Source organism: Sardina pilchardus, chromosome 19 (assembly GCF_963854185.1).
Source record: "Sardina pilchardus chromosome 19, fSarPil1.1, whole genome shotgun sequence".
Classification (NCBI taxonomy): domain Eukaryota; kingdom Metazoa; phylum Chordata; class Actinopteri; order Clupeiformes; family Clupeidae; genus Sardina; species Sardina pilchardus.
The window spans coordinates 16,321,410-16,338,714 of record NC_085012.1 but is presented as its reverse complement, the minus strand read 5'-3'; the positions used below and the strand labels follow the sequence as shown (position 1 = coordinate 16,338,714).

Here is a 17,305-nt window from a genome sequence, read left to right as displayed (position 1 = left end):
CTATCTAGTGTCTAGTCTATCCATAAACTAATAATACAGATTGTGCCATAATTCAGTGTGAATGTCTTCGCATTATAAATACCATGATTCAGATCAGCCAGACGTTCAAGAAGCAATAAACCAACATATAACAGTTTCTTTTTTTATGGCTATCCATTTGAAGATTTTATGAGAGGCTAATTAATGACTGATATGGATGTACTTATGCCTGCAGAGTATAGCCTACTTTATATGTATGTACGTATGTATATGCATGCATGCTGATAAGTACAGTATGCATGTTTGTATGTTGATGTGTGTAAACATACATTGATTTACTGACAGATAGAGAGTCATCACTTGAGATTCAGAGGAACTCGTGGTTTGAAGTGTAGTGACATCACTGAAGTTTTGAGCGGGCTTAGTGGTACAGCCCACATGAGTATTCATAACCTTTACTAATCTCCATAATTCTGTCTGTTCTGGCCATTTGATCAAGGCGCATCATATTTGTAAACACAAACAAATTAAGGGTGCAAGACATTTTACAGCATCACCATGCTCCTCAGAAACTGTAAGTACATTGGAATATACTGTATACACATATCATGCAAATATATTATGGATGTATCAGTCAGACTATTTAATTTTCTGGACTTTTATGGTGGGTTGCACGTGCTTTAGGAAGTCAGCGTTTTTAAGGAGATTTGAATACATCATAATAGTCAATGTAATCAAATATTTGCAATTGCAGAATATTGCATCTACAGTTGTTTCTAAAATATAGAATTGCCATGATGCTCTCCACTGTATGAGTCCAGAGTGAGCTTGATGTCATTGACTCTGAAGCAACGCAAGAGGCTAGGCTGTATTTTAGGCCAGTGCTCTCCACCATTGTGTACATATAGTAATGCACTGGCATCTTTGCAAAGCTCCGTCTGAAGTGCTTGTAGATGGTTATGTTTGTACAGTACTGAACTGTAATTTCCTCTGCCGTTTCTGCTTTTATGTTAGATAGATAGATAGATAGATAGATAGATAGATACAGGATACTTGTAATAATATAATATGTAATAATAACTAATCATGCCAAAGGGAAATTATGTTGTTTCAGCAGCCTTAAAAAAACACATAAACAATCATATACAGTACACATATGAGACAAAACAGACATGATTTTCACCCACAAGACATAGCCAGAAGTAGTTATCAAAGGCATAACGACCCTCCAAGTCTGATAAAAAGAATGGCCTAGAGAAAACAGAAACAAGACCCTTCCCAAGTTAAAGTGCAATTGCACCAAGACTAAAAACCAATTTCCTTAAAAGATTAATCTTCTCTCTCTGCCCATGGGGGAGTCATTATAAAGTGCTAGTGCAGTGGGTAGGAAAGCCCTTCTATATCTGTCCTTACTACAATTGAGTTGGCGAAATCTCCCACTGAAGACACTTTGTTGCTTTACCAGTGTTCTGTGTAGGGGATGTGATGTATTGTCCATAATTTGTAACAGTTTCTGTGAAAGCTACCAAAAAAATACACTCAGTATTATCTGATGATCTACTGTAGTGTTGCAACCAAAAATTGCATCTGAGATGATTTCTGGGGCCTCTGCCAGAATTGATCTTTCATATGTATGTAGACTTACAGAGAACTAAAAAAATGTCAAACAATAAATCGGCTTGATAGCACATTCCAACACAGAGCTCTGAGGAATATGAGTATCACTGCCCACCCTCAATGGACACATTATGGCAAACAGTTATACCGTTTCTCCCACCGATGACATTGACCATGCGGGGGTGATTTATGGGCGAGCTGCACAGTGGCCTGGACCTCAGGGGCCGCTCTCACTGAGCTCTGACAGCAGTTTAGATCGCTTATCACAGGGGGAAAAAACCCTGTGTGCACGTAGAAGAAGAAGAAGCTCCAGAGTTCCTGTCAGCCGCTCCTATGGACCCGTCACTCAGCTTATTGCTCTGGAGTGAGTGGTCTGAGATATCCCAGACACACAGAGCGCAGGCTGAGGAGAAATGTCTCAATTAGAGTGATGGGTTTCATACAGGAGACACAGATCATGGGCATCTTGCCTTTACTGTATAGGAACTCCCTAGTTATTATATGGTCACATGTAATCACAAAAATAGCTTATCATTACTGGACCCTAATTGAAATGGCAGACAACAGTGCAAAGTTAACTAACAAGCAACGTTGTTATGCATGAGCTATACTGTAGTAATGGTGGCATGTGGGTGCATTGAGCTGGATCATCAAGGTTTGTGCCTCAGATTTTATCCTTGGTGTTACATTAGCAAATTGATTCAGTCTAATTATCACCAAATTAGCTTTGGTTAGATTATCTTGAGTGCTATATTGTAAGCATATATTGAATATAAAATTGTATCTGTTTTTAAATGATTCATGTAGTGTTTCAAAATTCCATTCAGTCTTGAATTCACCCTCAAATCTGAGGGTGTCAGAGACAATGGAGACAAGATTGTACTGTTGTGTCAGTCGGTATGTGTTGGTGCAATGCTGTGGTTTAGGATTTCTTGCTTGCTTGAGCATGCTTTGCAAATACATGCAGGTTATCAGAAAAATGTCACCCATTTGTAGGGGTGCGACGATACGCTCAGCCCTTGAGATGAGACGATACACAATATTGGGTTCACGAGAACGAGACGATATTTTGAAGAAAACACTATTTACAACTATGGCTGTCAATCAATTAAAAAAGTAATCTAATTAATTACATACTCTGTAATTAATTAATTCAAATGAATCACATATGTTACGTTTGCTGTGAAAGTATTTTAAGTATTTCTATTCAACTGAATCATTGATGAATCAACATTTCTGACATTAAAGTTCAAAAACTCTTTTATGATTATTTTCACTGATCATATAATGGCCATAACAATCTATAATATAACCCAGTAGCCTATACTGAGGAAATAAATTAAAATATGCTTCAGGAAGAAGTTTTTTTTATATATATACAAGGCATTTCAGGCCACAATTAAAACCTATGAACCTATAACCGCAGTTATAACCCACGAGGAAAATTAATTAACACTCCCCTTAATGTCAACAGTGCACGACAGTGTGCTATTTAAAACACAGTTTAAAAACAATATTTTTAAGAAATCTTCAACGATGAAATATATTACTGGATTGCTAGATATTGTAGACTGAAAATCTAGCTGGCATAAAGATGTAATACAGTAAATTGGAGCATGTTTTCCAACAAGCCTAACAATAAATTCAGTATATATCACACTATATCACTATATCACTAATGTGTAATAGCAGGCTATTTCAAACTGAAATGTCTCCACATTTCATTTCATTGTCACCTCATTTGATTTCAACAAATGATCAACAAGACTGTTTTGCACTGCCTCCACGTTATCTCTGCCTAGTCAGTTGACCCTTGTGAAAGTAGTGTGGCTCCTTTAAGCGTTTGAGATCACTCCCCCCACAGTTTTGTTTTGTTTACTTTCCCCTCAACTCTTAAGTGCAGGCTACAGCAGGGGTTCCCCACCTTTTTTGTCAGGTGACCCTATTTTTGTCCCAAAACATTGGTGACCCTCATCATTCACAACATGCTGTCAGAGTGCATATCTCATCTTTGCTGTAACACCCAGTTGAAAGCGGTACTTTGACATTTGAAGCATGATTACATCAATCAAAGATCTCATGCGGGCTGTCGAAGTTTATTTTTACGGAACTATTCATGGGTTTCATCAGGTCCTTTTCCACAGGTGTATTAAATCAAGCACCTTGATTATGAATGCAGACTGCATGGAGCTTGATTAATATACCTGTGGAAAGGGACCTGAAGAAACCCATGAATATTGTAATGCAGGATCCATATTAGATGAGGTTTTTGATATTTGTTTTATTTGATGTACTGTATATTCTTATGTAATGTACTGATTAATTTGAAGATACCCAGTATCCCAGCCGACCCCATTTGAATTTCAGGTGACACCTCATGGGCACTGATCTATAAAGAATACCTGGATAGACTATCTCATTGTTGCTGACCCATCAACAATGAAGCCAATGGAACTGTCCCGAGTGGTCCCATAATGGCGGCGATGTGTTCCAATTCCATTGTTGCAGAACGGCAACATTCTTTTACTGTCTTTTACTGTCTATGCATTCCTATGGCAAGTGGTCCCATAATGGCCGCCCCCATGTAGGCTTCAGAATTTTGACGTAGATGCTCTATCCAGGTATTCTTTATAGATCAGTGCTCATGGGGTCCTGACCCCAAGGTGGGGAAATTATGGGATGTAAAGAAGGAAAGTCAGGGCTGTCCAATTTATCAAACCATGTTACGTTACAATTGCTTAAAACAGTGTAGTTTTGAATGAAACGCAACCTTATTGTGTTCAAATAGTCATTCTTATTGAGTAAACCATCTTTCGAATTGAATCAAGTCAGTTAAGTGTATACTACGAGGAAAAGGAAAAGATTGTCACACAGAAAATGTCACATTTACTAAACCACAAAACATGAAAATAAACTAGATTTTTACCTTGACGGGAAATATTGTGACCGGGTGGCTCGAGATCTCATCACACCCTACCCGTTTGATACACCCAATGCAAACTGTTGTTATCATCCAAAGTTGATGTTTTTTAGGAATAGGATGTAATAGACATGCTCTTTTTGCTAATGAATTGAAGGAGTGTGTAATATGTAAACATACTCTTTTTAATGATGAATTGAAGAAGTATTGGTAAAATATATAAAATTAATTAAAGGAGTAGGGTGTATTATGTAAACTCTAAATGAATTAGAGAAGGAGGGTGTAAAGGCCAAGACACACCAACCCGACGGCGGACCGTCGGCAGAAAAGCAGTCGGACTGATCAGTCGAATCTCGTCTCCCCGGTCATCAAGAAAAAACGTGCCTCTGACTGACCTGAATTGACACACGTTCAGCAACTAGTCTACTAGTTCTAGCAAAAATATGTTGGGATAGATTATCAAAATGGGTTTGTAACTTACATCGCTGAATTTAGGGCTAATGGTTAGTTTAAACAAAGTCCTATACTACCTAGCAATGGTCCAAGATGTTTCGAAGGGCTAGGTCTCCACCAATCTGATTGGTCATTGAGGCCGACGGCCACTGGCCGACTGTACATGTCAAGTTGGCCAAAACTAACCCCGGACGCCGACTGACAACGGCACGGGACACACCAAACAGACATGAGTCCCCGACCGCCCCCGACTGTCTGAAGACGTCCGACGGCCGAATATGTTGGTGTGTCCCGACCAAAATATGTAAACATTTAGCTTCTCTCTCTCTTCATTAATGTATATAATCCTTAATTTGTTGACAAATAGTGTAGTGTAATAAATGTCTTCCAAATAATAAAGGTCCACACATGTAGTGTGTCTCACAGGAAAGAGGAAGGTCTCTCTGGAGGTTGGACTCCTGACTGCTTGTTGTAATCTTTGTATGCAAAGCAGCACAATTGGTTTACCTCTAAATCTAACACAGCTGTTACACTTCCTCTTTTCTGTTCTAAAATTCAGTCTTGCTCCCCCAAATTACTTTTACTTGGTACCCAAAGTATGTACACACACACACACACACACACACACACACACACACACACACACACACACTGCACACACACACACACACACACACACACACACACACACACTGCACACACACACACACACACACACACACACACACACACACACACACACACACACACACACACACACACACACACATTCACACCCACACTCACACTGACTGGAAGTCCATAAGTCAAGTTTAGCAGGTTTATTCATTCTGAAGAATTCAAAGTTATGTGCAGATGGGCACCTAGATAATGAAAACTGGGGGTTTTTTTGCTTCTCAGCATAGTGTGACTGTGGAAGCATGTGCACCTGCACAGTGAAGTGACGTAGCAAGCTTATATGCATTATACAGTTATTCATGTGCCTGGCTTTTATAGCCTATAAAACAATGAAATGTTTTCATATTCGGTATAATATCAAAACATGTTGTATACTTAAGCAATATGACATGAGTGGGACTGGGATTGATAAAGGATATTGCCATGGCAGGAATTCAAATCCAAATGCCAAGTGCTGAAGGCAATTACTGTACATGTAAAGTAAGATAGATATAAATATGAATATGCACAATATATTAGTTATGAGAGCAGAATATGAGTATTCAGTAAGAACGGTGTATGAGCAACATGTACAGATATGTGCAGTGTAGTAGCAGTAATATAAAATCTGAATAAACATGATATTCAGTATGAACCGTATAGACAGATATGAATGAATGAATTAATTAATTAATGAAATGATGATTGAATGAATTAACAGACTTATTGTCATCAGGCATGAAATTTGTCTTTGGCCTCACCAATAAAATAGACAATACATACATACTAATAAATAGACAGTAAAGGCCTACATCCATAAAACGGTGTTCACTGAGACACAACATATCCACGCACGCACGCACGCACTCACGCACGCAGGCACGCACGCACACACACACACACACACACACACACACGCACACTCACTCCCACTCCTTCTTCTAGACCAGGGCAGGTGTGTTCAGTATGTACCTAGCTTACTGTATGCCTCATGTTTATTTTTCCCCAGTTTATTGACCATATGGAATTTGGTGTGAAAGAGCCCTTGTACTGTATATCTTTTTCTTTGCCATAGGTATAGTGCTGCCCTGATAAAAGCAACTAAAACTTGGAGGAAGGGATGAGTTTTATCATGTAAAATGAACAGGGCTTTCCTGATCAATTTGGCTTTTGTTGCACTTCTGGTTAGATGCATTCTTGATTTGTATGGTACAGGTATGTGCAGAGTAGTACCATTATAGGAGTAGTTAAAAAAAGAAGTGTATGTGCACTCTCTCTCTCTCTCTCTCTCTAAAACGCTATATATATCCACCATTTTAATGAATTTTCATAAATCTTTTTTTTGTATAAATGTAAATATAAATATATATATAATACTGTGGATGGGATAGAGTAGTGCAATTGTCCCGGGCAGGGAGCTGTTGAAGGACAGCAGAACATCAGTAGGGTGACAGCAGGGAAGATGCTTCCTCAGATTTCCTATCTGATTACGATCTCCTTCGATGCACTTTACTAGGACTTCTGTTCCTGCACTCTCAATCCTTCGGTAGCAGTATGTGTTTGCTACCACACAGCATTTACTATCGTTATAGTATTTATTTGTACTCCTCTACATAGAAATATTTATTGTTATTGAAAATGTAGTCTTCTGCATTGTAGTCTGAATGTTACTCCTCATTCTGTAAGTGGTCAAACGTCTGCTAAGGGACTATTATGTGAATGTGTGTGAGCTGCCTTTGTGCAGCAGAGATAGCAGCACCCTTTCCTTACTCAACTGCTCCCCTAGCAAAACACTTGATCTGTTTGCAGAGGACTGTGGCTCTGGAGTTCGGCTCACAAAGCAGTCCATGTGAGCTGAGCCTGTGAAATTGAAGCTAAAGGAGCACTATAGTCGTCTTCACTGTGGGGGCCATATGGACGTGTGGCGTGTTGCGACTTGCAGAGCTGTAAAAGCTGTGTTGAAATGATAGCATTTGGTGGCAGGTTTAACACATTAAACTGGTCTGAATACCCTGCAAGACTCCTAATTCGGAAGGGTTTTTCCGATATCACTTTCACTGGAGTTTTGCTCTAATGCAAATAAATCAGTGTGTAATGAAAGTGTACATGAAGTGCCAGTTGGGAACTAGTTTCATTAATGAAAAATATCACATATCATATCATCATATATCATACCATATCATATACCATATCATATATCATATCATATATCAATCATATCATGTCGTACCATTGACCTTCGGTGAAGCACAGGGAAAAGAATAGTGGTGATACAAAATTGGGCGCCAATCATTCCAAATATTATACTGCTGCTATTCTTCAAAGAAGCCCATTTGATGGGACAGTCTTGATGAATAAGGCCCTGTTCTCACCCTGAAGTCTGTTAAAGTGCAGCTGCCTCTGTTTATCACGAATCACTGAAAACACCACGCCCTTCCAGGCAAACAAAGGCTTTATTGAGGTTCACTGGAAATCACTCCGTTTACAGGCAGCGCTGTTGAATCCATGGAGATGCAAGCTGGAATTCCCACATCAAATGTGCAGTGTTTAATCATGCTTGCGTGAGCTGCTTGACCCCATGCCACTGTTGGACTTTTGGGAGTGCACCCTTTTGATAGCAGAGTTAAGATACAATTGACTGAGTGGATTTATACAACTGGGCCTTTATCAAAAGCAGTGAGTATAACAATAGTGGCAATGCCTATCCTGTACACTTCCAGTTCAACACTAGTGAAGTGTTTCCCCCTTTCAAAATTGTGAATGAGAAACATGACCAACATGTTCTCTCTCTCTCTGACATGTCAACTTGGAAGCGGAAAGTACAAGAATTGGCTGAAGGGAACAGATTCTTCAGCAGGTGTTTGTAGGACTGAGAGAGACATGTCTTTGACCCCCATCTTCCTACAAACAAAGTTTGAAAAAAAAAAAAAAATCCCATCTCCATACAAGCCACAACATGGCCACAGAATCTGGTATTAGACACACCATGCTCTTGCACTGTGTGTGTTGCTCAACAACTCGTTATGTCCCATTACTTGTGTAAGGGTAACACTAAGTTATTCGTGAAGGAGCTTGAGGGGGTCTGGAAATGGTTTTCGGAAGGTGTAGTTCCCTGCGGTGGTCGAAGAAATGACATGTATACCATGAATCAGTCAGGTATGTGGAACATACAGGGCCTAGTGACTCGACATTTTTGAAGCTTTCATGATCAGATCTTTGCATCAGATTACCAGCAAAAGTCAAACCATCAAGCCCTCATTTCGGTGACACCAGTAAGCACACTGCATCATTATCATTTCAAAGGTTATTTGCAACTTAAGTCCTTCAACTTCATCTCCCCAAGTATTTCAAGTTTCATGTGGAACTTCTGCACGTGTAAATGTTGTGCCGTTTTATGTAACTAGATGATGGGTTTGACTTTTTCTCGCCCCATTTTACTGTACGCCCGCACAGTAGCAGCTGAGCCAACAAACTCCAAGCCGTACCAGGGAGTGCGAGTCAAAGACCCCGTGAAGGAACTGCTGAGGAGAAAAAGAGGAAGCCACAATCCTAACAGCGTCAAAACATCACCCCCTACCGCTGTGAGTTGCCCACAAGACTCTCCTTACTCCAGTGCCTGCCCTGACGGCTAACATAGGCATCGCTATCTATCCTCAAGAGAGAAATAGAGAAAATGTATTTCTTTACTCTAGTAGGTCAGCTAAAATTGGAATGGACACATGCTTGAAAGGTGAACAAATGTGTATTTGTGTTCTCTGTCTTTACATGTGAAATTAAATGACGATTAAATATGTGTGGGTATATCTGTGGGGAATGGGAATTATCTGGTGTAGTAGCAGGAAGCCATAGTCCTCCTCACAGTGTCTATCCTACAAGGGGATTTTGCTTTTTATATAATCCAGGTGTTTTTGAACGACAGTTAATCCATTACGCCTGCACTGCCAGAGGTCTGGGCAGGAGGCCTATGCAAATGAACACAGAGCAATGCCAAAAAGCCTCCCTACCCCGCCCCGCCAGCCCCCCTCCCACACACACACGCCTGCACACACAAACACAAACACACACACACACACGCCTGCACACACAAACACAAACACACACACACACACACTCTCTCTCTACCTCTCTTTCTCTATATCTTTGTCTCTCTCTCTCTCACACACACACCCTTTTTCTCTCTCTCTTTTTTTCTCTCTCACTCACTCACACACACACACAGCTACACATTCCTCACAGTGTCATCCTCACTCCCACATATACGCCCCCCACCCCCCCAATTCTTTACTAAATTATATAAATATAATCATCATATAAATAAAGACCGATTCCACTTTCAGCACACAACTCCTCACAGCCTTGGTATTACCTGTGGGATGTGCTATGGGTGACTGTGTAGACGAGAGCCCTGACGAGAGCCATCTGTGTAATGAGAAGAATAGCGGGTCAGCAAGTTCACCCAGGAATACTCAATCACTGGTAGTAAATACATCTCTGGTCATCTAGCTGAAAACTTTATTGTCCTCTCTCAAGACCCCGTAGATAAGCATCTGTTACTGCCATTTGTTGCCCATAAATTTCTCCGAACCATATCCCTGCATTCAAACCACACTCTCCCTCTGAAAGTAAGCTTTTTACGTAACCTGCAGGCCAGCCTCCATGGTAACAAAACATGTGAGTCATTCGAGGGTTCAGTGAAACTTTGTATCAGGTGATGGGGTAACTGCCATGGGCTAATTCAAGGGTTTTGATCTTTAATCTCCGGTGAAATTCTGTTAAGGGGAGTAATCTTCAACAGGCAATCACTTGATTTCTGTATTAAAAACTAAAGAGGTGTGCAAAGTGTAGCTTAAAAGCCTAGTTTTCCATTTGGTCAGAAGTTCATGACAGTAGTCTGAACAGGCTCAGGTAGACCTCCTTGAGAATTATGCCCAGGAAGTAAACACAGATGGATGGCAAGAGATATAGAATACAGGACAATAATGGTACAACAACAACAACAACAACAACAACAAATAATAATTTTTCAAGGCACCCACAGCGCTTTACTGATCACTAATCATCACCAATGTGTACTGTGTAGCACCCACCAGAGTCATGCAAAGCAGTCATTATGCACCAGAATGCTCACCAGTCACCACACACCAGCTTGAAGTGGACAGTGAGGGAATGAGTGAATGAGTGAATGAATGAATGAATGAATGAATGAATGAATGAATGAATGAATGAATGAATGAACCAATTACACTACTAGACTCTAGAGGATGATTAAATGGGCAGGTTGAATGTGCCAGGTTGGGGATTTAGTCAGGACATCAGGGAACACCCTACTGTTTGTGATAATTGCCCATGGGATCTTTAGAAACCACAGTGAGTCGACCTCGGTTTAATGTCTCATCCGAGGGAGGAGATACGTATATAAAAGCCTTTTCCCAGGTAGAAATGGGGAATGGGGGAGAAAGCCACGAGGGATAAAATACCAGTTTTGAACTGTGGATATGTCAGTGCTTTTGTTTCTGCATGCACTCCATTCTGAAGCATAAGGTTGGAGGCACACAGAGGTTATCACCTTGACACCTGCCCACACCCCCCAGCCCCCCCCCCCCCACCCTTTCACCGTGTAACTTACAAAACACTTTCACTGTTGTCGTGTCCTGTTGGTTAATCATTAGGCTGCCCCTTCTGCTCTCTCTGTGGTGTATATTATCCTAAACACACACACACACACACACACACACACACACAGACAGACAGACACACAGACAGACAGACAGACAGCCCACCCCACACCTACCCCACCTCACACCTACCCATCATCTACCCCATATCTACCTCACCCCACACCTCCGCATCTATCCCACATCTACCCCACCCCACACCTAACCAGCATCTACCCCACATCTACTCCACCCCACCCCTAACCCCCCCCAAACACCTAACCAACCCCTACCCTAAACCCACCCCTATCCCGCCCCACACCTGCTACCAACCACAATTGCCATATTGGCTGTGCAACGGGATTTCAATGTATTTTGTGTTATTGAGTTTGACTTGTAAGTTGAACATTTGAGCCTGCCTTGCCATGCCTTAGGTGAGTAATGACTAAGTTAAGCTTTCCTGGTAGTGCCTTGCCACGGCACGCACAGTACACTCATGAAAAGGGAGAGAGACATTTACACCCTTTTGCCCTTGCAGTAAGCACCACATCTCCTCCTCATACTCTGTGCTGGTAGTGTTTTAGTGGGGTCATCCCTATGTTCCCCGGGTCCTATGTTCTCCGGTTTTCCCCAAGAAGGGTCCTATGTTCCCCAGTCGCAATACATACCGGGGAACATAGGACCATTTTTTGGGAAAAGCGGGGAACATATAAAAGAAAGGGTCCTTTGCACCCTGATCCCATACAAAGTGGGGAACATAGGTACTGTACGCTCCTCTTTTAGTTGTAAGAACTGTATCCACGGCAGCAAACAAGCCTATCTCTCTCAGCGCCACTCCTTCGTTCAAGGTGTGTCCTCTCGATGCCCTCTTGTTCCAGCATGCTCTCTCTCTGCATGCTCCGTTGCCATACAGTATATGCAGAACACTGTGTCATGTAACGATTGCAAATTCATTAATCATTCACTCATTAATGGGGAAGGCTTGCACTTTCTGTCTGGGGAGACAATGTTATGTCTCAGTTAAATTAAATCCATGTTTGAATGTTGGGGAATGGGGAAACGGTGGAGGGAATTAGCAAAATCAATCATTACCCTCCATTAGCACAAACGTTTTTGTGCAAATGAAAAGTCAAGTATTCTCCTGACTCAGAGAGACTTGATTTATTCACCCTTAAAGGCGTGTAAAAAGCTTTGCAAACACCAATATCACAGGTAGCGCTCATGAAAGCTTGTTAGCTGCTATCAATAGGTAATAACGGAGGCAATGCTATAAAAGTTTTTCAAAAAAATGCTGGAACACACACTGTCTTGGGCCACTGTACTAAATATTGCAACACCTGGACAGCTAGTGAGAACGACAGGTGTGTTTACATTTTCTGTGGTAAAATGCTACATTGCTGCAAGGTGAAACAGGTTAAACCTCTGTTCTCACCAACAGGTGGTGATTCCAAACAACATTTTGCCATATACTCATGTTGGTAAGTTTAGTCCTCAATCATTCTAACATTGATATTTTCTGATTTTCTTATGTATTATCATGTTGTATTTTTCTTTTATCTGTTTTTCCTTGGGGCTTTTTATGCCTTTAATGAGACAGGACAGACATGAGGCGGGATTCGAAACGATTTTTCTAAACTGATGAACTCCATACACTTTCAATTCTGTGTTTTTATTACTGGTGGGCATAGATTCATTTTTTAAATCTAGATTAATCTCACTGTAATCTTGGAAATAATATAGATTAATCGAGATTCATTTTAGGTGCACCAGCACAAAATTTAGGTGCACCCACATTTTTCATTGCATCGCCTTCAATGCCAAAAAGTCACCTTTTTATCGCTGTCCTTTCATATAATGTTTTTTTTTTTTTTAGCAACAAAAAGCCGTAGAAAAAGCTTGAAACACAATAAAAGAATATGCATATAGGGGCCTATAGCCTATATATTCTTTAAAATATTATTTATACATAATATTCTATACTGACATTTCTGATATTCATGACAGCACACTTTATGCAGATTGTAGCCTACTATTCATATAGTACTTGAAGCCTCTATTCATATAGTGCTTGAAGCATCAAAATATTGTAAACAAAGTAGCATACAGTAGTTGGCTAGCTTATCATAGTTTAAGTTTACTGGTTGGACTGTTCCGTTTCCCCACGTGTGTTTACTGTACTGTACGTTTCAATGTAGGCTAATACTTTTTCTCCTTGGGACAGGCCCTTTTGAGTTCTGCAGCAATGATGCTAACCGGATTTAATAATATTAGCTAGTCGTCTTCTATGCATCATTGCTTTCACGATTGTGAATGTTTTATTTGGATTAAATGTGCATGTCGAGGGGCGGGTGTCCATTGAGCGCGCACGGGAGAGAATAGAATAGAATAGAATATATACTTTTTTGATCCCGTGAGGGAAATTCAGTTCTCTGCATTTAACCCAATTTAACCGAATTAGTGAACACACAGCACACAGTGAACACACAGTGAGGTGAATCACACAACCCAGAGCAGTGAGCTGCCTGCCCAACCAGCGGCGCTCGGGGAGCAGTGAGGGGTTAGGTGCCTTGCTCAAGGGCACTTCAGCCGTGGTGGACTGGTCGGAGATCGAACCGGCAACCCTCCGGTTACAAGCCTGATGCGCTAACCAGTACACGCGAGGGAGAGGGAGAGCAAGAGAAAGCGGGCCCAGGAGAGGGGGGTTACTTCCACAGCCTACTGCTTGGTAAAGTTGCACGCATAGTCTGCAATGAAACGTGTGAAAGAAAGCAGCCGAGCAGAGTCAGGTGCACCAGTGCGACCTAGAATTTTTTCTCAGGCGCACTCTTAAACATTTTGGGCGTTCGCGCTAAAATATCAAGGTGAAAGTGATCATAACTGCGTGGTATAGACCCAGCTCCCAACCCAACTTTGAGAATAGATTAACGCCGATATTTTTTTCATCGCCCGATAAGAGTCGCACGATGATGCAGCACGTTAACGACGATAACGGCCCACCACTAGTTTTTAGATATTTGTATACTTACGCTTAGCACTAGAAGCGCCGTGCCGTTCTGACCCACATATACAGTGAGGAGAAAATGTATTTGATACCATGCTAAAGTTGCCTAAAAAGAGGAATAGAAAATCATCATTTGACAATTGATCTTATTGCCTTAATTCAAAAAATGAGTAAAAATAAAACCGCTAAGGACACCAATTTTCTTTGCGATGGAAGAACGTATCGTAAATAAATAAATGTTCTTCCTAAATGCTAGGGGGAAGGAAGTATTTGACCCCCTATGTAACCCTATGGGAATTTAGCACATAGGGTTAACATAGGGGCAGGCAGATTTTTATTTTTAAAGGCCAGCTATTTCATGGATCCAGGATATTATGCATCCTGATAAAGTTCCCTTGGCCGTTGGAATTAAAATAGCCCCACATCATCACATACCCTTCACCATATCCAGAGATTGGCATGGGTCTTTTTCCAGTAGGCCTATTAGCCTGTTTGATGCTCATTGAGCTCAATGCAAATCAAATAGGCTAATAGGCCTTTTGGAAAAAGGACCATGCCAATCTCTAGCTATGGTGAAGGGTATGTGATGATGTGGGGCTATTTTAATTCCAAAGGCCAAGGGAACTTTAACAGGATGCATAATATCCTGGATCCATGAAATAGCTGGCCTTTAAAAAATAAAAATCTGCCTGACCCTATGTTAACCCTATGTGCTAAATTCCCATAGGGTTACATAGGGGGTCAAATACTTCCTTCCCTTAGCATTTAAGGAAAACATTTATTTATTTAAGATACATTCTTCAATCACAAAGAAAATTGGTGTCCTTGGCGGTTATATTTTTAGTCATTTTTTGAATTAAGGCATTAAGATCAACTGTCAAATGATGATTTTATATTCCTGTTTTAGCATGGTATCAAATACATATGCTCCTCACTGTATATAGGAGCTTATTTATTTGAAACTATTATTTTTAACTAATTTACTGTTTATATAGTGTAAGTCACTTTGTACAAAAGCATCTGCCAAATATCATAACCGTATAACCGTAACCATTGACTAATGTTGTCCTTGACAGGGCCTTCAGGTGTTGTGGAGGGTAGGCCCAGTGGTGTTGGTGGGGATATGGTGACGGATGCTGGGGCTCTCTACCCTGGATGGCTGACCCAGCCTGCAGCTCCCACCCTGCAGCAGGTGAGCCACTGGGCGCCCTCGGACTACCTCCAGTCCGACACCGTCCCCGTCCCAGTCTCGTCCTCCGTCTTCTCCTCGGACATGTACGTCCAGCAGGTCTGTCCGAGCTACACCATGGTGGCGCCGTCATCCCTGCTGACTCTGACACACACGCCACTCTTCACCAACATGGTGAGATGGAGAGATTCTCTTGTTTCTTTTTTATTTGGAGGGGGGGGGGGGGGGGGGGCAAGCAGTGAAGCTGCATAGTGACAGCCATGTGTCTGATGTAACAGCATTGAGTTGCCACGGCAACTCCAATGTGTGTGCTTGGCCCCCTCATTGCTGCGGGCAGCTATATTTTCTTGTTTGTGTTTGTCTTTCCTCTCTCCGCCTACTACACTTTCTCCTTGTCTCAGCTCTCTCTTCTTTTGACATGTCTTGTCTGCTCTCCCCCTCTGGGCTTGTCAGTGGCAATGTATTGGTCTTCTGTTGAGAGAGGCAGAGAGAGAGTTTGGGGTTTTTCCCTCTTTCTACAGATGTCAGTGTTGAAGTCTAATTGTTGAGCAACACTGGCGGACCGGTGTACTGTAGTTTTCCAAAAGGAGTTTTAGGAAATTTACATTTTGTGAGAACGGAATGTACTTTAACTTTCACAGAGACATAAGGGCAATCTACTCACTTCATGTGCTCTTTAGGTAGGTAAACATAGAACTTGGATAACATACATGAATATGTCCACATACTCATTTCTTTGTTTTATCTTTTATTCCACACAAAGGCTATAGCTCCAACCTCGGCAGCATTGCCGACGGCAGATTTCCACGATGCGTCCCTGACTTACATCCCCTGGCCACAGCCCCTGGCCACTCTCCCCAGCTCTGTCATCCAGTACCCATCCTGCTCTGCCACTTTGCCCGCCAGCGCCGTGCCTCCCATGATGGCCTCTGTGACACCCGTAGCCCCCGTGTCCACGGAACACCTCACCGTGCCCCTGCCCGAGCCTGACCCTCAGGAGATGGAGGAGCCCAACCCGCTGGAGAAGCTTCTAGAAGATAACCCCAAAGACTCCTACGTCTGCAGCCCCTCGCTGTTCACCCAAGAGGTGTAAATTCTCCCAGAGCCCAACAGTTGCCCCAATAGAAATAGTGTTCAGACAGGCAGGTTTGTACTAGGGCATCGGTTGTGCTTTAGGACTATCTGCTGCAGCCTAGCGCACAGGTTCCTGCTTGTGTTCTCGCTGTTATTGTGATCAATGATGTGTGTCATCCTCTTATGTATGGGGCTCTATGTTTCTCTAAGAACATCTGAGAAGAGAGCATCAGATTTTTGACTACGAATCTGCTATTGATTGATTATCATGTTGTGATTGATTGATATTGATTTATTATCATGTTGTGATTGATTACTATAAAGTCCTATATTTTGTTCACAAATATAGTGCAGAGTCTACTTTGTTGATGTTATGTTCAATATATGCTTTTTCAATGCCATTCTCATATATCTGTTTATGAAAGGATGATTTCTGCATTATGGATATAATGTATATAATGTATCTTACATTCCTGCTTCCTCTTGCATGTGCTGTATTCATCTAGCAAAATATATCATTGTGTAAACATTAGTGCAAATTTAATCAATGACGTATCCATCTAACTTTGTTATCAGTTGGTGATGTCTTTGGGAAGTTATAATTGCAGAGAAGCTTAAAAATAAAAAAAAGAAATTCTGCAAAGCAATGATAAAATGGTTGTTCTCATGATAGAATTCCGGCATGTGATACTGAACAGTAGCCACTTAACTTGAAATAAGTGGTTACTCATTGTAGTGACATAATTTTCTCCACTACTGAA

General features: G+C 41.4%; 1 protein-coding gene across 2 annotated transcripts; it reads left to right on the top strand.

The window, feature by feature from the left end:
* Positions 1-442: 442 nt before the first annotated feature.
* LOC134065920 (POU domain class 2-associating factor 1) lies at positions 443-16,888 on the top strand. 2 transcript variants are annotated; one of them, XM_062521041.1, is made up of 5 exons: positions 443-553; positions 9,080-9,207; positions 12,719-12,758; positions 15,358-15,644; positions 16,234-16,888. In XM_062521041.1, exons 1-5 carry the CDS (start codon positions 538-540, stop codon positions 16,561-16,563), a joined length of 801 nt encoding a protein of 266 aa, XP_062377025.1. In that variant the 5' UTR covers positions 443-537; the 3' UTR covers positions 16,564-16,888. The 2 variants fall into 2 exon arrangements, with proteins under 2 accessions (XP_062377025.1, XP_062377026.1); XM_062521042.1 differs by having other exon boundaries at positions 449-553; positions 9,083-9,207.
* The last annotated feature ends 417 nt before the right edge of the window (positions 16,889-17,305 follow it).